Source organism: Lacerta agilis, chromosome 17 (genome assembly GCF_009819535.1).
Source record: "Lacerta agilis isolate rLacAgi1 chromosome 17, rLacAgi1.pri, whole genome shotgun sequence".
Taxonomy (NCBI): Eukaryota; Metazoa; Chordata; class Lepidosauria; order Squamata; family Lacertidae; genus Lacerta; species Lacerta agilis.
In genome coordinates, this window is record NC_046328.1 from 39,904,139 (window position 1) to 39,928,179 (window position 24,041).

Sequence of the window (24,041 nt, forward strand, 5' to 3'; positions counted from 1 at the left end):
ATATAGTCCTGCCCACCACATGGTCTGAGGGACGCCATGGCTGACCCCAGGAACTCCAGAGTGTTTTAACTTTGCTTTCAGTCTGGGTGACAGTTCTTCAAGCTTGGGTCACCCGTGTCCACCCTCTTGAAGGAAGGGTATGTGCCCAGGCTGCTGGAAGCAACGTGCATGCATGTCCAGGTGGGTCCTTGGGGGATGGGAAGTCCGCAAGAAACCTTCCCTGTTCTACACACCCAACAGCTGGTTGACTGCCTTGCTCCAGGGGGCTCTATGCGAGCTGCAGTTGGGAGCGTGCAGGGGAGAGGCCTCCTGGCTTCTCAGCTGGAAGGATGGAAGGTCCTCCTCACTGGGCAGCGGCTGGGAGGCCTGGTCAGGAAGAGGGCTGCCTCTTTGGAGGGGCTCTCCTTGCAAGCGGAAAAGGGCCCTCCGCAGGCTGGGCTGCTCGCGGCCGACCTGCGAGGAGGGAGTCAGAGGTGTCTTTCGGAGATGCCCCTTGGAAGGGACTCTCCAGCCGGAGCGCGCCCTGCAGCAGCCCCCGAGGTGCCCACGGGAAGGAAAGGGTCCCGGGCCGGCGGGGCGGCTCCTCCTCTTCGGAGGGAGCCAGGACCAGACCGTCGGAGCTGCGGCCGGAGCAGGAAGGCTGGATTGCTCTCTCTCGGGCCAGCGCTGCTGGACCGGAGGTAAGCGGGGCGGCGGCGGAGGGAAGCGCCCTGTCTATGCCCCCTTCGGGGCTCGCTGGCCTCCCGCGCAGGGCTGTGGGAAGGAGGGCGGAGAGCGCCACTCTCCAGGTGCGCGCGGCGGGCGGCTGTGCTTCGGTCCCGCCGAGGGGGGATCGTTGCCTTTCTTAGGAACTCGCCCCGTGCCGCTGCTCTGCGAAGGGCAGGGCAAGTGGGGGTTTGGGGGGTCTGGGGCTACTACGGAGCCCGAGAGCAGGGGGTCGACTCTGCCTCCTTCCCCCACCCGCAGAATTTTCCCCCTCACAAGTCGCACAAGCACCTACACAAGCCCTCGCGATAAAGGGTTTCCCCAAAAGTCCCGATCTGCACCCCGAAATTAGCCCCGAGAAGCGCTGCTGTCAAAATCGCTTCTCCTACACGCCATTTTCTTCAATGAACATACAACCCACCAATCAGGAGCATGCATTCAGCTCAGCCTGCAAAATGGAACGTTCAGACCAGCTACTATGATTCAATCATCACCTTCACGCTTGACTGAACACTAAGTGGGTTTTGACAGGCTCCCTGCTGGGAGAACAATGGAATCGAAACCAAAATGTAACCAGTTGGGGAAACTATTAATTATAACTTGCAACAATGTATCAAATGGACAATTTAGACGCTGGGTGGCCAATTTTGACAGCTCGAAATATTTATTATTGTAAAAATCCACAACTCCTGAACGCAGTGTCCGATTTGCCTGGTTCGGGTGTCTATTTGCTCCTTGTAAAATAACCTTTCTAACCCCTCGGTCCCCGCCATCCTCCGATCATCAGAAGTATATTATTTCGATACTGCATAATTTTTGGACTCTCCACTCAGTGGCTTTCATAATCCCCTAAGCAGCGAGTCACGTCCGCAGGAGGAGATACACCCCTCCCGATAATCCAGTCAAGCACCCATCCATCAGCTACCATGGCAGCAGACATCCTCCTAGGAGCTTTCTCATTGTCCTGACGCAGAAGAAACCTTCAATGTGTATTACACCCACCCTAGATCCATTCACCGGTTCCTGCCATCCTTCCTGATATGCAAACTTGTTTTTCCCCTATGTAAATTTTACTGTAACCTCCTCTCAACCCCTCCCGTCTTGTGAATATTAAAATTACGTTTCTAGGGGCGTACCTTGGTGATGGGGTAGGTAATATAAGGAAAGTGCCCCCCCTGCTCGGGGCCTTCCATTTTGCTTCTCTTGGGTGGGTGGAGGACCGGTCGCGACCGTATTTTCTTTCAATAAAGGCCAAGCCTACTGGCTGCTGTTTTGCTCCATCTCCTAGCCTGTGCCTCGTTGTTTTGTCCAAGTGGACCCTATATTGGACCTTTTCCTTTGTCAGATGGCGACCACGAAGGGACTCTTGGTTCTCCTGTGAAGAGGTGAGGGGGTGCTGAGGGAGATCGGGCGCCACTGGGCAAATTGCCCGGGATCTTCCCTTTTCCTCCCTTCCCTTTTTCCCGGGCGGTAATCAACTGTTACCTGAGGCCCAGGACAGGGGAGCAAAGGCAAGGTCTAGCCGGCTGACAAGGATCCCGGGATCGACAGGGGACGTTCTTCGGACGTGAGTATGGTGAAAGACTAGACACAGAGGGTGGTGGGTTGACTGGGATAAGCCACGACAGTTGCTTTTTCCTCCTTTCCTGCTCCCAGGACGTTCCGTCGGAGGATGCCCAGAACGGTCCTGGGAGGCTCTTTATCTATGTCTTTCTCTATATTCTATCCCAAACGAAGCCGCCCCTCCTACACGGCGACTTTTTGTTAAAGGATGACCCGTGTATGTGAGAACGCAAGGTCGTTTGTTCTGTTTCCCGCGTTTTCCTTCCTGGGTTTTTGATCTGGCATCGCACTGCGCGAGCGTCCAGTAGGAAACCCTTAGCTGTGACACGCTAGGTAGGACTGTCGTGGCTGTAGAATGGGAGGTAAATATGCATGAAAAGGGCCCCACACTAGGAAAAGAGCTCATGGCAAGAAAAGGGGGTTGACAAAGTGTTTGTGGGTGATAGACCCAGGTCTTGTTGATTGTGTGGACGGTGGCTGCTGTATATAAGAAATTGGAAATCCAGAGTTAGAGGTTCCCCTTCGCAGTGTTTTCCTCAGTACGTTCCGTCGGAGGATGCCCAGTTCGGACTGAGGAAACGCTGCGACTCAGATAGAACCGTTGTACTGAAAGGTTTTTTTCTTTCTTCTCTCCCCTTCCCCCTCTTTTGTCTCCCTTCACTTCCTTCAGTGTGAGGATTAGTCAGTAGCTTTCTTCTCAAAGGAAAGATGGGATCCCAATCGTCCAAAGAGACAGGGTGGATTCCCCCTGACAACCAGGCTTCCCTGAAGCTTGCTTGTGCTAAGGTGGACTCAGACACCCCACTTAAGTTTGTTTTGTCTCAATGGAAGAGACTGAAAGGCAAGGAGGGCTTGTCCAAGTCCAAATTGCGTGATCTATGCAACCTTTCCTGGGTTGCCTACACCCAACATTTGGAACAAGGATCCCGATGGCCACCTCAGGGCTCCTTTAATGAAGCAAAGATACAAGCGCTCAAACTCTACTTAGCTGATGAAAAACCCAGACAGCTGTACTACCTGAATGCATTCTTAGAAGCCCGAGAGATCTTTAAGGCTCAACAATTACACGTGGCCCGACAGATGGCTGTATTAAGCCCCACCAGGCCACCCCCATATGATGAGATCCGGACTGAAGAAGAACAATTGGACCGGTCACTTATTTCGTTTTATTACCCTGAACCTACTCGACCCCCTAGACCGGAGAACCTTAACGCTCTTGCGGGGGAGGTAAATAGGCAACCTGCCACAGCCAATCCAATCGTTAACCCTCCGAGTTCTATATCACTGCCTCGTGAGGCTGCAACCGGAGCAGAGGGGGGTCTAGCAAGCGCCCCTGATGAAGAGGAGGATACATCCCCCGCATCGCCCCCCGTTTCCAGCAGGCTGCGCAGTAAAACCGAAGGTGAAGTGGATACTGTACTCCCTTTGCGCGCCTTGCCCATTCCTCCGGCTAGAGCAGGAGATCCACCCCGCATGGTGTTTACACATCAACCATTCCTTACCTCCGATTTGATGAATTGGTCAGATAAAATGCCTTCCTTAAGGGACGACCCTGATAAATGCTACCGACAGGTCGCCACTATATTCTCAACACATAACCCAACCTGGGCCGACGTGCACATGCTGCTCGGTGCCCTTTTTAACGATGCAGAAAAGAAGGAGATCATAACCAAGGCGGGAGAAATCTTAATTAAGGACAATTATCAGACCGATAGACCCGAAGGTACTAGCCCTTTGACTCCTCAAAACCTTACTGTCGACCCCACCTGGGATTATAACACCACTGCAGGGATATGGTACCTCAAGACATTTAAAAGGGCCATTTTGGACGGCCTCCAAGCAGCAGGACAAAGAACTGTTAACTGGACGAAAGTCCAATCCGTCCTTCAAGGGCCAGAGGAACACCCCTCCGATTATTACACCCGTCTGGTGTCAGCCATAAAAACTTGGGGTGGCATAGACCCGGAAAGCCCGCAAAACGAAGTAATCGTTAAAGGCTTCTTCAAGGATCAGGCTACCCATGATATACGAAAGGCTTTAAACGCCCATCTAGGCTACGATGGGAAATCCGTAAATGAGATCCTGTCGATAGCGAAATCTGTTTTTAACTCCCGAGACGATAGGAAGCGTAAGGACCCAAAATTGGATAACCCCAGGGTGCTAGCATACTCGGCTGCAGTCCCTGCCCAACGGGAACCACGGAGGGGGCCATGGTACGATCAGTCTGACCCCCGCCAGATGGACACGCGTACCTGCTTCAACTGCTTACAAAAGGGCCATCTACGCAGAAATTGTCCACTCTTAATGCAACGGACTTCAGGAATGGATGTCCCAGAACACCGACCTACCCAGCCTAGCTTCCCTCCACACACTAGGCAGGACTACAAGGATTACAGACACAAGGGATCTGGACCCGTTCATGAGCATAATCCAGCCAGGGTCCAGAACCTCGGATACTCCTCAATACCCCCTTCGCCCCTTCCTAGAAACTCTGGTGGACACGCTACCCAAAACCCCAACCCATTCAGCCAACCACCAGCTCGCGGTCCTAACATTCAACGCGAAATGGTAATGGAAGAATATCCAGAATACTGACAATCAGCCGCAGATCCCTATCCCGGTACACTATTATGTCCGGTTCTACCATTGTCGGCTACGGACCCAATCTGCACTATAGAAATTGACGGGCATTTGTACGACTGCCTTCTGGACACTGGGGCGACTTACTCCACGTTAACAAATAGCCATCTAACTGCAGGAGACGAGTCCAAAACTGTTATGGGGCTGGACGGTATCCCAAGAGTTTGTCCCCTTTCTAAACTAGCCACAGTCACAGTCGGACATTTGACGGTCCACCATGCCTTTCTGTTAACATCTAGTCCGGTAAACCTATTGGGACGGGATCTGCTTTGCAAACTAAACACCACTATTCAATGCGGCCAAGATAAGATCTATTTGCACATGCCTGAGGAATCCGTGCTCAACTTTCAAGGAGTACTCCTGCATGATGATGGAATAAACACTCTAAATATTGACCTACCCAAAGAGCTACTGGATGCGGTTCCCCCTTGGTTATGGGGCATGGAGTCTACCTCAGTGGGTTTATTAAAATCTGCTACCCCAGTACAAATTAATTACCGGAAAGATCGCCCTTTTCCTTGCACCAAGCAGTATACATTACCCAAAGAGGCCATAGATGGACTAACCCCCATGATTGACGAATTTCTGCGGATGGGAGTTCTAGTGCCCTGTGCTTCACCGTGCAATACCCCTTTGCTCCCTATCCGCAAACCAAACACCAACCCAGTAAAATGGCGCTTAGTCCAAGACCTCCGATTAATTAACTCCTTTGTGATACCTAGACATGCGGTAGTGGCAAACCCCCACCACCTGCTCAGCTCTATACCTGGGGGAACTATAGTTTACACGGTCGTGGACCTATGCTCTGCCTTTTTTAGCATCCCTATACATGTCAACAGCCAGTTTCTTTTCGCGTTTACCTGGCAAACTGGTCAACTCACGTGGACTAGACTGCCTCAGGGATACGTGGAATCTCCTGCTATCTTCTCCACTATCCTCTACCAAGACCTACTGGACATCACTTTGCCGGGGGGGTCCACGCTCTTACTTTATGTAGATGATCTTTTGTTATGCGCTAAGGACCACGAATCATGCAAATTAGACACCATAACACTGCTCACGAATCTGGCCTATAAGGGGCACAAGGTGTCACCAAAGAAGATCCAATACTGCCAAAGGGAAGTAAAATACCTTGGCCACATCCTAGGGGAGGGAACCCGAGCCCTAACAACGGACAGGATCGACGCCATCATTAAGCTACCCTTGCCCAAGACAAAGAAGCAATTGCGATCTTTTATAGGCATGAGCGGATTTTGCCGTGCGTGGGTCCCCCGATATGGCGAACTCACCCGCCCACTCACTGCCATGACCCATGAGAAAGCTCCAGACCGCCTCGACTGGTCAGCAGAGGCTTTGGAATCCTTTGAATGTATAAAGAGGGAACTGAGGTCCTCCCCAGCCCTGGGTCTCCCAGACTACCGTCTGCCGTTCTCCCTGTTTGTCCACGAACACAAGGGAGTCGCTTCTGGTGTCCTTACCCAACCCTTCCAGGGGAGGAACCGGCCAGTCGCGTATTATAGTCTCCAACTGGACACTACCGCTTTGGGGAATGTCGGGTGTCTCAGGGCAGTAGCAGCAGCAGCATTACTCCTGGAGAAGGCTCAGGAAACAGTGTTAGGACATGACCTGACCATAAATGTCCCGCACGCCGTGGCTACCCTACTTAATCTGAAAGGGTGCCAACGCTTTACCATTCAGAGGCTTAATAGGTATGAAGCAATACTCCTTAGCCCCTCAAACGTCACCATTAAGAGGGTAAACACTTTGAACCCTGCCACCCTGCTACCTCTCCCTGAGGATGGGACCCCTCACCACGACTGTTCCAAAGTCGTCCGCCACGCCGATAAACCGCGGGAAGACCTCGACTACCTCCCGCTACCGGAGTCTGATTTAATCCTTTATACAGACGGTAGCTCCAAGATGATAGGGGGGGAGCGGAAGAGTGGGTACGCAGTGGTGACACAGGACGACATCTTAGAGGCTAACCCAATTAGTCCTAAATACAGTGCCCAAGCCGCGGAATTAATTGCATTAATACGGGCTTGCGAACTAGCCGCTGGGAAGAAAGTCACCATTCATACGGACTCAAAATACTGTTTCGGCCTGGTGCATGCAACGGGACAGATATGGCTGCAAAGGGGCTTCCTAACTTCATCAGGCACCCAAATCGCCCATGCACCTCTGGTGGAACGTCTTATGACTGCCATCCACCTCCCTGAAGCCATTGCCGTGGTGCACTGCAAAGCCCACACTAAAGGGAGGGATCCCATATCTGTGGGAAATCGGCGCGCTGACCATACGGCACAGGAAGCTGCATTACTCAGTCTACTACCCACCCATGACTTCCTAGGACCCCACATCCCTGCAGACGTAGACTTTGGACAAATGTACCGAACCGCTACACCTGAAGAAATAGAGGGATGGAAAGAGCATGGGGCTGTCTACAAGAACGGGGTTTGGCACCTCCCTGACAACAGGCTCATTATGCCAAAGCTCTGGGTACCTAAACACCTACGGGTCCTCCACCACTGCACTCACTGGGGACGTGACAAGTTGGTAGAATGCATGCAACGTCACTGGTATGCACCGGGGTTGGCACTAGCGGCAAAAGCAGCAGTGAAGAACTGTCACACCTGCCAGAGTTTTAATCCAAAGCATACAGCTAGATGCCCACCGGGAGCACGACCATGGGCTTTTGTGCCATTTGAGAGCTTACAAATAGACTTCATTGATCTACCCCCGTGCCAGGGCTATAAGCATGCTGTTGTGATAATTGACAAACTAACCGGTTGGGTAGAATGCTTTCCATCCCGACGTGCGACTGCCCAGGTGGTAGCTAAAATCCTGCTACACGAAATCATCCCTCGCTTTGGGGTACCTCGACAGATAGACTCTGATAGGGGCACACATTTTACCTCCGACATTGTACAGCAGACAGCGAAAGCCCTGGGTATAAAGTGGAAACTACATACCCCTTACCATCCACCTTCCTCTGGCCAGGTAGAAAGGGCTAACCAACAAATAAAACTGCAATTGGGTAAGCTCTGTAAAACCGCAGGCATCAAGTGGATCAACGCATTACCTCTGGTACTACATAACATCCGTGGTTGCCCTGCCGGGAGACTAAATCTTTCCCCTTATGAACTACTCTTCGGGAGACCTTCCCCTGTCTACACCACCCAATTTCCCCCTTCTGAGCTTGAAGTAGGGGAGTCCGAACTAACGCAATATGTCATTCAACTTCAACAGCAACTAACCTCTCTCCATAAATATGCAGCTGCCAGCCAGAACCTTCCACTGGATGAGACCGTTCATTCCTTCCACCCGGGAGACTGGATCCTCACCAAGACCTACCTCAAGACACCTCTGGAACCGACTTGGGAAGGTCCCTACCAGGTACTTCTAACGACTCTCACCTCTCTTAAGGTTGCAGAGAAATCCTCTTGGTTACACCATACGCGCTGCAAGGCCGTGCCCCCCCCTGCGGAACCTGCGGAACCCGAGGACTCGACCGACCCGACCTTCTCCCGGCCGCCCATCCCCTGCACTGACAGCGACGACGAGGAATCGGCACCCTCCGGACCAGGATCGGGGCCAAAGGATCGGGCCCAACAGACAGGACCAACCTCTGACCAGTCACCGGCCGACACAGCACAGACCGGACCAGAATCGGGGCCGAGGGATCGGGCCCAACAGACCGGACCAGAATCGGGGCCGAGGGATCGGGCTCAACAGACCGGACCAGAATCGGGGCCGAGGGATCGGGCCCAACAGACCGGACCAGCTTCCGCCTCACCACCAGACGCCCCGACGTCCCGTTGGACTTCCGAACTGCTACCGCATTCAGGCAACACTGCGAGACCACCCATCCGCATGCGCATCCGTACAACTGACAGCTCTCAACTGACAGCTCAACTGACAGCTCTCAACTGACAGCTCAACTGACAGCTCTCAACTGACAGCTCAACTGACAGCTCTCAACTGACAGCTCAACTGACAGTTCCTGACGGCTCAGCTAGAGAATGGGACCGCTCCTATTTCCACTTCTTTTTGCCTCTTTGACCTCCGCTACCTTTGCCCCCACCTCACCGGCCGTCAATTGGTGCCCTGGACTAAATGTTACCCAACAATACCTGGATTATGGGACTGTCGATATGGTCCGGAAAGGCACATTGGACCGCTTGGGAGATTTTGATTTTTGCCTTCCCGAAACCCGTGTCCTCCTTCGACACTCTGTTTTTCCCAACCTCACACCACTGCAAAGCTGGGAACTCTTTATACGCTCCTCTTCTTTTGTTCCCCTGGGTAAATTTACACTTACCCTGGACGACTCCTGGTTCCGAGCACGTTGCCAAAATGGATCTTACAATCGCTTCCAGGATGGGGAAACCCTGCAATCCCTGAACTGGACTTTGTTGGACATTGGGGGTGGGGAGGTCACATACACCGACAAACATCACCCTTCGTCTCGGCTATTGTATGGCTTCTACTGTCAGAGAGTCGATACCGCGCCCCGAAAGACCACTCTACAAGGGGTATGCCTCCGCCGCTTTTGTTGTGTTTGGGACATTGGTGTCGCTCAATATTGGGACGGAAAGGCATACCTAGAAGGGTGGCACCATTCCACCTCACCTGACTTGCAGGTCTGGGACAACACCGGACCCCAACGTTGTGGCGGACTGGCTTCCTCCCTGCCCTTACTCCACCGTCAAGACCCCCTTCACCCCGTGGGAACGGCCCCTCGCCAAAAGGGGGAACTGTTGTCAAATATCAATAGAAACCTCCTGTCCACTTGGCATTCAAATTCTTATGTCAAGTTACTTGCCAAGGTAGCCGAACAGGCCAAAATGGATAATTGCTGGATTTGCGCTAACACACCTGCCCACATCCAGAGCGGAATTCCCTTCCTCGGGATTCCCCTGACGTTACAACAATACCTCACTGCCAACGTGACAGCATGGAACCTGACAGCAGTAAACTTGACCAACCAATACATATACCTAACTGGACCTACCTATGGAGACTTATGCCGCAAATTCACTGGCGACGATCGTATGATAGGGGACAGCTCCTGTGAGTACACTATTGACATTTCTCTATCGGGGAGGGTAACCCTTTGGCACAATAATGCTCCCAAGCCCCAGACAGACCTCACCTCTGCCTGGAGGACGGTAATGAATCTCCCTGACTCCTGGGTCCCTAACCCCACGGCCAGATGTTTCCTCCGCACATTCACCACTGGCCATATTGGTACATGCCTGCAAGGACTGTTCTGGCTATGTGGGCACAGGGGTTATGTCTGGGCCAGCCCCCATTCTCGCGGCACCTGCTACTTAGGACTTATACTACCTGGCATACGTGTTACCCCTGAACTACCTACCGGGAGACGGCGAAACAAAAGAGAAAAATCTCTGTCTGACCACTCCCAAGTGGAGGCCAATGGGGAAACCTACGGTAGAGCCCTTTTTCCTCCATATGGGGCAGGTGCCAACCATGTAGATATTCTCAAGCTGACAGACATCCTACTGACTTTTATGGAAGAATCGAATGCTGCCACCCAATCTATGCTCACTGAACTATCGGAAGTCCGCCAGGTGGCGCTACAGAATAAATTGGCTCTCGACTATGTTCTGGCATCGACGGGCGGGGTTTGTGCCCTGGTGGGGGCAGAATGTTGTACGTTTGTCTCTGATCAAACCCTAAATATCACTGGCCACCTAAACAACATCCATGAACTGACCAAGGACTTGAAGGGTATTCAGCATGAGGGTCTATCTGATGTCTCTCTGTGGGACTGGTTGCCAGGGACGGGGTGGTTGAAGCAACTGGTGGGCAATATCCTCCTTGTCTTGTGTGCCGTTACTCTATGTATCACTCTATTTTGCTGCGCCATGCATTGTTTCCCTATGTGCTGCCGTACGGGTAGAGCATGTTTCCCCTCACCTTTGTCCCCTTCCACAACTATCAGGGAATGCGACCTGCGGTATGACCAATCCGAATACGTTGAAATGAGACCCGTAATTGCCCTGCGCAATAAGGAATTCGCCCTTTAAAGAAGCCCTCAACTTGTGCGGAGAAAAGGATCGCAAAGACCCCGTTTGCGATCTTATCTCCGAGGGGGGGAACTGTTGCAGAATTTTCCCCCTCACAAGTCGCACAAGCACCTACACAAGCCCTCGCGATAAAGGGTTTCCCCAAAAGTCCCGATCTGCACCCCGAAATTAGCCCCGAGAAGCGCTGCTGTCAAAATCGCTTCTCCTACACGCCATTTTCTTCAATGAACATACAACCCACCAATCAGGAGCATGCATTCAGCTCAGCCTGCAAAATGGAACGTTCAGACCAGCTACTATGATTCAATCATCACCTTCACGCTTGACTGAACACTAAGTGGGTTTTGACAGGCTCCCTGCTGGGAGAACAATGGAATCGAAACCAAAATGTAACCAGTTGGGGAAACTATTAATTATAACTTGCAACAATGTATCAAATGGACAATTTAGACGCTGGGTGGCCAATTTTGACAGCTCGAAATATTTATTATTGTAAAAATCCACAACTCCTGAACGCAGTGTCCGATTTGCCTGGTTCGGGTGTCTATTTGCTCCTTGTAAAATAACCTTTCTAACCCCTCGGTCCCCGCCATCCTCCGATCATCAGAAGTATATTATTTCGATACTGCATAATTTTTGGACTCTCCACTCAGTGGCTTTCATAATCCCCTAAGCAGCGAGTCACGTCCGCAGGAGGAGATACACCCCTCCCGATAATCCAGTCAAGCACCCATCCATCAGCTACCATGGCAGCAGACATCCTCCTAGGAGCTTTCTCATTGTCCTGACGCAGAAGAAACCTTCAATGTGTATTACACCCACCCTAGATCCATTCACCGGTTCCTGCCATCCTTCCTGATATGCAAACTTGTTTTTCCCCTATGTAAATTTTACTGTAACCTCCTCTCAACCCCTCCCGTCTTGTGAATATTAAAATTACGTTTCTAGGGGCGTACCTTGGTGATGGGGTAGGTAATATAAGGAAAGTGCCCCCCCTGCTCGGGGCCTTCCATTTTGCTTCTCTTGGGTGGGTGGAGGACCGGTCGCGACCGTATTTTCTTTCAATAAAGGCCAAGCCTACTGGCTGCTGTTTTGCTCCATCTCCTAGCCTGTGCCTCGTTGTTTTGTCCAAGTGGACCCTATATTGGACCTTTTCCTTTGTCAGCCTCCTTCCCCCACCCGCAGTGGAGCTGCGCCGCAACCAAGGCCAGGCAAGTCTCCTTCGTCCCTGAAGCAGGGGACCCCCGCGGAGTCCCTCTGTGCCTCCCCGGAGACGACGGTCCCACTAGGCAGCTCCTTCCTCGGGAGTAAGACCCTTTCTGCCGCCCTGTCAGGCGGGCTTTTCTCCCAGGAAAGCGGCGGCAGAGGATCGCAACTCGGCTGCTCTAGCGCGCTATCCCAAGCCGGAGGCACCGCCGGCCCGCCTTCCTCCCGCCTCGAGAGCGCAACTGAGGTGTCTGGAGGGAACAGCTCCACGGGGCGGGGAGACGATCCGCCCTGGAGGGTCTGTTCCAGGGGCCCCAGGACCTTTTCTCAGCACGGACCAACGCCGCCTGGCTGGTTCCTTGGACTAGCTTGCCTGGGATTATCCGCCCTCCTTCCCCCGAGCCTGCGTGTTGGGAGGCGCGCTTCCCTCCCTCCCTCCCTCCGAGTCCAGGAATTTGCCGCTTGCGACATATTTCCACCGCCCTCGCCCCGATTTTTCCTCCTGCCTCAAATAAGGTGTTTGTGCTGCTGCGTTTGGGGCATCCGAGGCCAGCTGGAAAGACAAATGCGCGCCCGGAGCAGCTCCAGGCGGGGAAGGAATGTGTCCGCCGGGATGGATGCGTTGGCCCGCCCTGCTCCTTCCCGTCTCCAGGGCGAGGATCCTCTGGCTGTTCGAGACGGGAATGAGGCGCCTCCACCCGCTGGCTGCTGATGCTCCAGGGACCCGGCCTGGCTCGTGGGATTGTTGGCATGGCTGGCTGGCCGGCCGCGGCTTGTTGCACAGAGACAGCCCGCTCAAACGACGCACCAGCGAGACTCTTTCGCTTCCCTCCCGTGGCCCGTTTACGCGGGGCAGCTTCTGAACGCGCAGCAGGCTTCTTTCTGGGTCGGGGCGCCGTGAAGCAAGGCCCCCCCTCCCTTTCTCTCCTCCTGGCATGCTCCCCTCTTGCTTCTGCCGCCACCTCCTGTTTCTGCCTTTCGCTTTAGTTGCCTGGGCAATGGCGGCCCCCTTGCCCGGCATTTCGCCCCCTCCCCCTTTACATCACCCCGGAGATGGACGAGCCTTGGGTCTCTCTCCTGGCAAAGGGGTGGACTGCCGGAGTTTGGTGCAGAGCAGCTGAGAAAGGCCCCCGTATCTGAAAGCCCGAAGAGCCACACTCAGTGCTGTGACTCGGCAGATAAGGCAGCGTCCGACCTTCCAGAGAAACCTGCAAGCACGGTCTGAACCCAGTCGCCGCCGCCTCCTGCTGTTGTGACCCCTAGGACGGGCATTCAGAGCCACATACAGTATATATGTGTGCATGCAGAGGCCCCGACCTGCACCTCATAGGCGGCGGGGTTGTGCTTTCTTATGCAGCAGGCCGCTATCGCATTGGCAGCTGCTTGAGAGTGGCCCGTCCGCACCACATCCCGCTTTGCTCGTTTTTTCTGCGGCTGCCGCCTGGAGGGGCAACTCTTGCCCATCGCGCAGCGAAAACCTGCTGGGTTCCTGCAGGAAGTGGCGGCCCTGTTGCCGCTGCCCCGCTTCCCCCTGGGGTGGATCGGGTGCGTGGAAAGCAGCTTCGGGCGCCTACGGGGAGCGCTTGGGCTCTGGGCAGCGGCGGGGCGCCGCGTCCGCGCTCTTCTCCGCCCCTTCCCGCCAGGTGTGCCGAGGGCTCCTTCCGCAGGAGGGCGAGGCTCCTCGGCTGGGAGGGGACTTGGCTGCCGCCGCTGCCGGAGCACGAAGAGGAGGAGGAGGAAGTGGAAGCGCCCGGAGGTCGCGATGGTCGCCTGCAGGTGCCTCCCGGAGCTCAGAGGCGCCGGCGCCGGCGGCAGCAGCAGCAGCAGCAGCAGCAGCAAGAGGGGCCGCGCGGGTGGGAGCCCGTGAGAAGGAGCGCGTGAGTGCGCGGAGCTGAGCGCTGGGTCCCGGAAAAGGGGGCTCCGTCTCTTGCAGCCTCGGATCGCCCCGCTGGGTGCTGCGGCGGGGGGGGGGGGAATCTGGCCTGTCTGCAGAGAGCGAGACCCCCAAATGAGGAAGTTGGTCCTCTCTCCGGTCGACTAGGCCCGCGGAGCAGAATCGCGACCGTTCCCCCGGCGGGGAGGCAGAGATCTGCGCGGAGGGAGCGGGGCTGCGGGGCGGGGGCCGGCCTGGGAGAGGCCCCTCCCGCGCGCGCACGTGTTGAAGGGCCGTGAGAAAGTGTGGGACATGGATGGCAGTGGGGGCTGGAAGCAGATATGAAATTCCCCGGTGCGGGTGGGGAAGGGCCGCCTCGGTCCTGGCAGAGATACTGGAGCCGCCCACCCCCGCCGTGAGACTGCCCCACTGCCCACTGCCCGACGTTTCTCTGCCTCCAAAGCACCGCCTGACTGCTCGACAGTGGGTCTGGCTCGCCCGCAACTGATGGGGGCGGAAAGCAACCCCTCCCACGGCAGGAGCTGACCGGTTCCTTTCCTTTTGCAGCTGATGGCCAAGGATGGAGGGGGCGAGGTCCTTGCCAGTGGTGAGGTGGGGGGCCTAGCCAGAAGCCCCAAGGTAAGTGGGTGTGGGGGCATCCAGGGCTGCGCCCTCCCCGTCCCAGCTTTGGTTCCCAGCATGCTCAGTTAACAGAGTTGGGTGACACAAGAGCCCTTCCTTTAGTCCCCAGAGACTTCTGTGATTCCAGGAAGTTTTAAACATTTCACATCGTGTGCTCAGGGTGCTTATTTTCTTTTAAAATCAGGGTTGGCCAAGTGTGTTTATTTGTTTGTAAAGCATAGGGGGTGGGAGAAAATTGTGTGTGTCAGAGCAGATTTAATGCATATTGTTGCCTGTTGCCCTAATCTCTGAGCTCTGCTAGATGTCAGGGGTTTCAGACACACTCAGGGTTCATTCCTGACATGATGTATATTTTGCTCTAGGAAGTTTAGTTTGGTCAGAATTGGGTCTACACTTCCAGAGTTAACACTAAATACATTACTTTTGGTCAATGAGCCACCAGAGTCACTAGAGGGCCGTGAAAAATTGTGTCCCTGGCTTTTTAGACTTGTTTACCCATGTATTATCTGAAACCAAAGGGGCACATTGGTTGCAGGATGTGAATTTTTTTCCTGCTTTCTTACCCTTCTACCAAGAACCTTGATTAAATTCTAACACTTAACTGGGTCCAGGGATTTAGGGGAGTCTGGCACCCACAAACACATAACAATATTAATGTCTAAAGAAGTTGGGGAACTTGCAGAAGACCATAAAGTCCCAGGTCCAAAATGGCCTAGTTGCACTACAGTTGGCAGAGTTTAATTACGACTGTGGGGTGGGTGGTAGGAAAGGGCTGAGACCAGGGTGCCCCCCCCCCACTGCAGGGGCTGCCGATAAGAGTCGGGCAGACCGTGCAGCATTTCCCCACCACATCTTCTGTTAACACATAGTGGGCTTTAAAGGGACACAGCCACCTGCTTCCGCTCTATCCTTGAGTGGGGGCTGGTTCTGTTCTACAAGGTCCAGTTTCCCCCCAGCCTGGATGTCCTGAGAGCTCCCCCTCAGCCCTCATTGCTGCTGCCACCTACAGTGAACCTTGCCAAGTTCCTCCCCTCCACCTTGCGCTCAGGGAAATGGGTGCCTTGCACACCAACAGCAGGCAGAATGTGGGGAGTGGGTCTGTCAGCTTCTGTGGTGAAGTCACACGGCTCCAGAGCAGGCGGGGTCCTGCTGGGGGTGGCAGGTGGAGAGGGGTGGCATCCTTTGACCTTGCCCTCCATCCCTGTTCTCTGCAGGAGGCCCTGTGCAGCCTGGATGATGAGGACAATGACGAGGTCTTTGAGAGCCCCGACAGCCAAGGCCCACGGCCGGGCTGGGCCACGTCAGCCACCTTCCGCCACTGCAGCGTGGATGAGCTTTACGAGCTGCTGGAGAAGCTGGGCAGGTGAGGAGCCAGGAGCACCGGCAGCTGGTAGGAAGAGCAGGGCCAGGAGGGTCTGGGGACAACAGAACAGGTCTTCTGGGCCCATCCCCCAGCGGCATCTCAGAGGGAAGCTGGGGGAGGCTCCTGACAGCTGCTGCCAGTCAGTGTAGACAGTGCAGAGCTTGATGGCCGCTGCTGCTCTGACCTGACCAAAGGTCTCTTGCTGTGTTCTTATCGTTGCTGCCCTTCTCCTCCTTCTCTCCCCACTCAGTGGGCATTTTGGGGTGGTCAGGCGCTGCCAGGAGCGCTGCACAGGCTCCTTCTATGCCGCCAAGTCTGTGAAGGTGCGGAAGCGAAAGGGGAGCCGCCTGGGCCTGGACCGCGAGCAAGTGGAGCGAGAGGTCTCTATTCTCCAGCAGCTCCAGCACCCCAACATCATGCACCTCCATGACGTCTTTGTCGGGAAGGGCGAGATGGTCCTGATCCTGGAGCTGTGAGTGTCGGAGGGGAGGGGGCGCTGATTGGGGGCTCCAACTGCGGGACTCTGGCTTAGTCTGCTGCAGCAGAAGCAACAAGTTGCCTTGTGGTGCCTGAAAAGATTCCTAGCTTTAACAAGGAAACCTCCATGCAAATGACTGCAAAGTGACCTCCGGGCCACAAAAACTCCTTTAACAATAAACCTGTTTGGAAGCCTTCAGGCTGTCAGCATTTTGCAGGAGGGGTTCAGTTGCACGGACCACACTTCTGGTTTGCACAATTAAGGGTGGAGTCAGAGGGCTCTGTCACCTTTGCACAGCAAATCAACTTTTAAAAATGAACGGGCTGTTCATGGTTTGGAAGGTGATGGAGAAATGCATAGAAAAGCATGAGGTGAACAAATGGCTAAAGGGAAGGCATAGACACACCCTGTACAAGGGGAAGGAGACCTCTGTCTCCCAGTTGCTCATAAAACTGGGGGTGCCACTACTATCCGGGCGGGGGGAAACGCCAGGTCTCATGACACCTTTGAGAAGGCTGCAAAATAAATATTGATTTTGTAGCACCTCATGTTTCTCGCCCCCTCATAATTCCCAAAGTGAGGCAGCTTAGGGAAGAGGCGGCATGCCCCGGGACATGCGCCAGGCCAGCTGCCCCAAATCCACCCTTCCTCTCCCTCCAGCATCCACGGTGGGGAGCTGTTTGACTTCATCGCAGAGAAGGAGCTTCTGACGGAGACAGAAGCCATCCAGTTCCTGCAGCAGATCCTGCTTGGCCTGACCTACATGCATTCCCGGCGCATTGCTCACTTTGACCTCAAGGTACGCCAGCCCTGTGAGGTGCTTCCTGCATCCCTCTGGAGGCTTTTGAGGGTGCGTTGGTCCTATCTCCTTCCCTGATCTCTTCTGCAGCCAGAGAACATCATGCTCTTCCAGAAGGATGTCCCCAACCCCCTGATCAAGATCATCGATTTTGGCCTGGCCCAGAAGCTCGAGGAAGGCGTGACTTTCAAAAGTTTGTGTGGGACTCCCCAGTACATTGGTAAGAGGGTAGAGCAAGCTGGGGTCCTCTCCTGTCCCAGAGCCCCCAGCGGAGGAATTTCCCATGCCCTCAAACCAGCAGCTCAGCCCCTGCTGTGGGCCTGGGTGGACTTTGCCACAGCAGAGGTGTTCAAAGTGGAGAGAGAAAATGATGTTGTTGATAGTCAGACTTCTTAGTTGCTTCTTATAAAAAAAAAATGGTCTCCAAACGACTTAACATTTTTAAAAGCTTAAGCATACCTGATAAAAGAAACACCCGCAATTAATGAAAACAAACGTTTGGGCAGTGAAGCAAGAGCGTCCCAAAGGGCGTCCCGCTTCTTGCCTGCTGCTGCTTGCTCTTGTTTTGGGAGCAACCTTCTCCCAGAGACTTCCCCATTAAGGCAGTGCAGCCCATGAGCTCCAGAGGGTAAGGGCAGTGCTGTTCATCGTGGGGCCCTCCAGAGGCAGTTGAGCTCCAACTGCCATCAGCCGCAGCCAGCCAGTGGCCAGGAGCAGGACGGGAGTTTTAGTCCTGCGACATCCAGAGAGGGCCAGACGTCTAGAGCAGGGAAGCCAACCCCAGTCGGGGGTGGGGCTCTGACGCCCAGCAGCCAAGAGTCAAGGGTGGTGGAGGTGGTGGGGTCTCCAGCAGCAGCTGGAGGGCACCTGAGTTTGGGTTAGGAGGGGCTCCTTTTTAAAGCTGATGATAATAAATCCAGGAGGAGGCTGTGGTGGCTCTCTGGGGCCCGGAGGCCAGGGAAGTGTCCTGTCTCCCTGGTTTAATGGGGACCCCCTTTTTGGTTTCTCAACACTGATACCGTTTTGCCCATTTCTTCTCCCTCAGCTCCTGAAGTGATCAACTACGAGGCTCTGGGCACAGCAACGGACATGTGGTAAGAAGCGGTAGCAAGTGTGTGTGTGTGAGCGAGAGCGCGAGACTCTGTGCCAACATCCTGCATGCCCTTGGGTGGCTGGGGCAGGTGGGGGAAGAGAGAGAGACTAATGGAGTGAGCAGGGCCCTCCAGGAAGTGCTCACGTGCCAGACTCTCTCTGTGTCTCCAGTCCTCCAAAGCACCGCAGGGAAAATGGTGCACAAGCTAAGCTCATGTTGGGTTTGTGTTTTACCTGTCAAATATGAAGACACCCACCCACACTTGCCACTGGGCTGAGGCCTTCCTCCAGTCCCACCAGTCCTCCCTGAGTCTTCCCTCTGTCTAGTTGGGATGGCCCAGCCCTCCGTGTTGGATTTTGCATGCCTACCCAGTCACCAGGTGTCCTGTCAAGGAATGTACTTGGTGGGTGCTCCCTTCAGCTTCTCTCTCTCTCTCTCTCCCTTTTTCTTCCAGGAGCATCGGGGTGATTACCTACATCTTGTAAGTACCCTGAGACTCCCTGTATTTGAGGTTGAGGGTGGCAGTTGGCAGTGCTGGTGATGGCAGTGCAGGGCCCCAGAATTACTTACGTCTAGGATGGATTTTAATTCCTTAAAAAAATTAATTCGTCCTTAGAGGAAAAGAACAATTAGAAAATACTTTTTCAAATAGTGCTAAAGACAATGACTCGCTGTTGTCTCAGGCCTTTGGATGACCTGAATGGCTTGATTCCAAAATCTGGTCTCAAGGTCTGGCGTCGTTGTTGCTTTGCTGCTCTCCTACTGGCCATGGTTTTATATTGGACCCCCCCTCCCCCCCTTTTGTGTTGTATAATATGTTTTCATTGCACCTTTACTGGAAGCTCTTCTGCGATCACAATGTAATGAAGGGCAGTCTATAAATAAATAAAGGAAGCTGGCTCTTCCCAGATGCCCCTCCGTTCTGGAGGTTGCCAGCACTGATGGAGCAATGGAGGAAATGGCACTTGGAGTGCAGAAGACCTCCCCACTTTATTGGTCCTCATTTGCTACTCTCCGTGGCATGTGGGCTGTTGATTTTTTAGGAGGACATTTGTTGATTTTGCAGTGGGCTCATAAGGCTCCTTCAGTAAGTGCAAGCTCCCTTGGAAGAATTCAGGGTTTTAAATAACTTTAAATGATTGCACGCCCGCCCGCCCACCCATGCTTGCCTGCTCTCAGTAATGCCTGCCTGATCCCCGCTGTGAGCCTTCCTTTTTATCCTGCCTTCTCTGCCTTTTGCAGACTGAGCGGCATGTCCCCTTTCCAGGGAGAGACGGACGCAGAGACCCTGACCAGCGTCGTCTCCGGCACCTATGAGTTTGAGGACAAGTACTTCAGCCAAACATCCGAGCTGGCCAAGGACTTCATCCGGCAGCTGTTGGTGAAGGAACCTGGGTAATGGCCCACCAGGGGTGAATCTCTCCATGGTGGTTCTCTCAGGTTCTCATTTTTCCTGTCTTAAATTCAATTCTCCACATTTCAACAGCAATCTACAATGGAAAAAAGCCCTCCTCATCAGCATTTTGGGATGAATTTCTCCTAATGGACACATTTTGGCAATGCTTCCATAATGCATTTTTTTGTGTCTTACTTTTACTAATATGCGTGTTTCTAATGAACACACGACTTGGCTGGAAGCTGAATTCAGAGGCGTGCAAATTTTGAAGGATGGCTACCTTTTGCTCCTCAAATTGTTCTGGAAAGTGCAAACAAGGGAGGTTTGCCTTTGAGTGCAAACTAGGCTGAGATTCTCCCCCTCCTTCTCTTCCTCCTAGTGGGACCTTGGCTCAGTCCCCAGAGGGATTCTCCTGCAGGCCTCCCTCTCTCCCCTCCAGCGGGGAAATGACAGAAAGTCAGATATGCGTTTTTTCCTCTGTGTTTCAGAGACCGAATGTCGGCAGAGGAATGCCTCATCCACCCCTGGATCAAGGTCAGAGCATGGGAGGGGAGGCTGGCTTCAGGGAGGCAGCTGGTGAAGCTGTCTTAGACTGAGCCAGACCTTTGGGATCTGTCCAGCTCAGGATTAGCCCTTGAGATCTTGGTCGAGTTTTTCTGGAACCCTCCTTGGTTTCTTCTCTGACCCCATCCTGGCCTGAACTGAGGGGGGAGGGGAGGCAGGAGGATTTTGGTTATGGGCAGAGCTGCAGGTGCCTGTTTTTTCCAGCCCCTGACCCGGAAGCAGGTTGCGAACCGGAGCCGCTCCTCCATCAACATGAAGAACTTCCGCAAGTTCAATGCTCGCCGGAAGTGGAAGGTAAATTGAGCAACCTCCCCCCCCCCCAACCTGCACCCTCAAAGCCAGTCAGCAAAAAGAAGCCGGAGGGTGCGGGACATCTGTCCCTTGGCAGGGGGGGGGTGCCCTAATCTGACCTGAACCATTATTATTATTAGTTTCATTTATGAATTGCTTCCTACGAGGCACTTGAAGTGATTTGCAGTGAAACAAAAGCCTATCTAAAAACAGTTGCTTGCACACATAGAAACAATTCAGAAATTGCATACAGTTGTGCCTTGCGACTCGAACGTTTTGGCTCCCGAACACTGCAAACCCGGAAGTGAATGTTCCGGTTTGCCAACGTTCTTTGCAACCCGAACATCTGACAGGGCTTCCGCAGCTTCCGATTGAGTGCACGGATTCTGTTTGCAAACCAAAGTACAGTCATACCTCTGGTTGCGAATGGGATCCATTCCGGAGCCCCGTTTGCAACATGAGCAGCGTGCAACCTGAAGCACCGCATTTGCGCATGTGCGCGACGCGATTCAGCGCATGCACAAAGCGCGATTCGGCGCTTCTGTGCATGCGCAAACTGCCAAACCCGGAAGTAGCCCGTTCCTGTACTTCCGGGTTCGGCGTGTTCGTAACCCATGACAAATGCAACGCGCAGCGTTCGCATCTAGAGGCATGACTGTATGAGTGTATTTAAGCCCAGTTTCAAATCCAGGACAAATCCCAACAGCTCACAATCTCCCCTTCAAAGGCTTTTTGAAAGAGATGTCTGTGGGCTGTGAGGGAGGTGCACAATGTCTTCCTGCGAGAGGCTCTGTGTGCCTGAGTCGTGGGCGCGCCTCATCTCTGCATTTCCTCTCCAGCTCTCCTACAACATGGTTTCGGCCTGCAACCGCCTCTGCCGGATGGGCCTCCTGTGCCAGCAGAAGAGGGATGAGGAGAACTTGGTGAGTGCCCTTTCCTAGGCGATGGCCTCCTTGTCCTGCTTCTCAAATCCTGATGAAGAGGAGGGGGCCTGTCCCGGGGACCCTTCCCTGCCTCTGACCCCCACGTCTTCCCTCCCAAGCCACCCTTGCCTGGCCTTCGTCCCCTTCACTCTGCCCTCCTCTGCCCCCCAAACAGCGCGGCTGCGAGAGCGACCAGGAGGGGGAGGCCAGCAGCCCTGTCACCCTCTTCCGCAGGCGAAGGAGCAGCTGCTCGTGAATCAGGGACACCGGGAGGGAGGAGGCACCCTGCTCTTCCAACCCCATCCATTCACCAACCCAGGAGAGTGTGGCACAGCATCTCGGGCACGCTCCAGCCTTCGACAACCAGCCCATGGTTGCTGCAGTGTGGACAGGGAAGGGGCTTGCCGGGAGGGAGCCCAGCATGAAATGCCTGCGTTGCCCCACACTCATGCTGTGCCAAGAGGGAGGGCTCCCATGTTGGGTAGGTGACAGCTCTCTCTCTGCCTCTGCCTCCAGCACCCTGGGGCTTGGCGTTTTCATCAGTTGGCTTCCAGCAGAGGCAACCATTTGGGCCTTCTTTAAAAAAATGCTTTGTATGTATGCTTGCTTTTGGGGAGGGGGAAATTTACTTCCCAACTATTTCTGACCTACTTGGGGAACAGAACTCCACCACCCCCATGCCAGCATCCCCCCCCCCACTAGCCATCCCTTCCTCCAGGAATTCGTGACCAAAAAAGGTCCCTGGTCAGTTTTTAATAACGTGCCTTCCTGCTATGCTGCTTTTTGTTTTTGCTGAATTTGGTTCAAGTTAAAAGGTCAAGCAGCTAAATGACTGCTTCACAAAGTGGTTTGTGTGTGATTCTTAAGGATTCAGATGTCACCTCTTTCTAGGATTTCATGAAGAGACTGTAGATAAGTTCTCTCCTCTATCTCTCTCAGCACCTATAATCTCCCACCCACACAGTCTGCACTGTGGAAAAAGTAATACCTGCCCACCTTGCAGAGATCCTGCCTCGATGGTTCAGTGGCCCCCCTGTAGTTTAACTAGTTCAGCATAGAAAGCTGCCATTGGGGTTCATCTAGCTCAGTGTTGCCTGCACTGACTGGCAGCAGTGGCCTGCCAAGGTTTCTGATGAGAAGACTTTCCCACCGCCACCTGGAGATGCTGTCAGTGGAGCCCTTCTGCATGCCCCTTGGACACCCTGCCACTGAGCCACGGTTGTCCTCTTCCCAGAGTAGACAGCAGAGGTCAATGCCAGATAAACCTCAAAGGGAGGTTAAAATCATTCTGGAAGCTGCAGTGGGCAGATTTGGCCACCAGAGGGCACGCCAATGCAAGGACTGAGACTAGGGATGGAGGTCAGGAGGTCCAGTGTTAAGAGTTCAGGGTGGTTGGTCTTTGTGGAGTGAGGTAAAAAGGGTCCTCTTGTGGTCAGCAGAGGGTGCTCCAGTATATAAGGATTCTGGTCTTCTAGATATTCACACACACACACACACACACACACACACACACACACACACACTCGTACTCGTGTGTTTGCGTGGTAGAGAGAATTGTAAAAAGTATTACCAACATGGTGAAGTGCTTCTGTTAATTATGCAGCTATCACTGTTTGTAATGCCTTGTGTTTCATTTCCTCTGACCCCACTGTTTACAACTTTGATGCCGCTTTGTTTGATACATTTTGTATGTCTTAAATGTCCGTACACCGCTTGTGACTTTACTGGACAGCTGACAGTTTTGCACAAGGCCTCCATGGCCCACAAAAGTTTATTATGCATAATAAATTTGTTAGTCTTTAAGGTGCCGCAAGATTCTTCTGTTCCTTTTGCTTTGGGGCAGAGGGCTGCCTCCTCCTCCTCCTCTTTGGCAAGCGGTCGCACCTCCTCTCCCGCCCGCTGCTCTGGAGCCTCTTCTCCTCAAGCTGCCTTTGCTGCTGTCCTGGTGCGTGACTCTGGCCCAAGGCTTGTGTTTTGAGCTGACCTGCCTGCTTGTGTTTGTGGAAGTACCCTTTGGAGCAGGCCGGAGAAGAGACCTGCTTGCAATATTTCACTTGGCCAAGACGACTCTCTGCATGCGCACACCAGAGCAGACCTAAGCGACCGCCCTCCTTCGTCAGTTCTTGCCCATCATGTGCCCCAACTGAGCACGAAGGCCAGCAGGAGAGGGAGTGTGTGCATCATGCAATATATATATGCACATAGTTTTAAAGAGCATAAGTCATCACAGACGCAACGCTTACTTCAATGCAGGACTGGGGACGCAGGATTTTTGTGTGGCCTGTTCATTGTTTCAGCTTTGGCTGCCGTAGATTTTGGCAAAGGCTGTCCGGGGATTAAAGTGTTTGTATGGTCTGTCAAGTTGTGCCTGATTGATTATTATCAGCTCTGCGGCTCGTTACTTAGTCAATTGCTTGATACTTCACAGGCAACCTGTTTTGCCAGGGGTGAA

The 24,041-nt window shown here is 53.7% G+C and overlaps 1 protein-coding gene across 4 annotated transcripts; it reads left to right on the forward strand.

Moving 5' to 3' along the window:
* The first annotated feature begins 314 nt into the window (after positions 1–314).
* On the forward strand, positions 315–23,946 carry LOC117061821 (death-associated protein kinase 2-like). 4 transcript variants are annotated; one of them, XM_033174798.1, is made up of 13 exons: positions 315–680; positions 14,608–14,679; positions 15,897–16,045; positions 16,296–16,517; positions 17,184–17,322; positions 17,413–17,542; positions 18,368–18,416; positions 18,870–18,896; positions 19,658–19,810; positions 20,300–20,345; positions 20,580–20,669; positions 21,506–21,589; positions 21,765–23,946. In XM_033174798.1, the coding sequence occupies exons 1-13, from the start codon at positions 330–332 to the stop codon at positions 21,843–21,845; spliced, it is 1,593 nt and encodes a 530-aa protein (XP_033030689.1). In that variant the 5' UTR covers positions 315–329; the 3' UTR covers positions 21,846–23,946. The 4 variants fall into 4 exon arrangements, with proteins under 4 accessions (XP_033030689.1, XP_033030690.1, XP_033030692.1 ...); XM_033174801.1 differs by lacking the exon at positions 315–680 and adding an exon at positions 13,747–13,943; XM_033174800.1 differs by lacking the exon at positions 315–680 and adding an exon at positions 14,000–14,044.
* Positions 23,947–24,041: the final 95 nt, after the last annotated feature.

Excerpts from the sequence above, each read along its gene's own strand:
- LOC117061821 (XM_033174798.1), top strand. The coding sequence starts at position 330 with ATGGAAGGTCCTCCTCACTGGGCAGCGGCTGGGAGGCCTGGTCAGGAA. Across the intron at positions 18,897-19,657 it reads GGGGTGATTACCTACATCTT|ACTGAGCGGCATGTCCCCTT; the intron begins GTAAGTACCCTG and ends TGCCTTTTGCAG. Across the intron at positions 20,346-20,579 it reads TCATCCACCCCTGGATCAAG|CCCCTGACCCGGAAGCAGGT; the intron begins GTCAGAGCATGG and ends TGTTTTTTCCAG.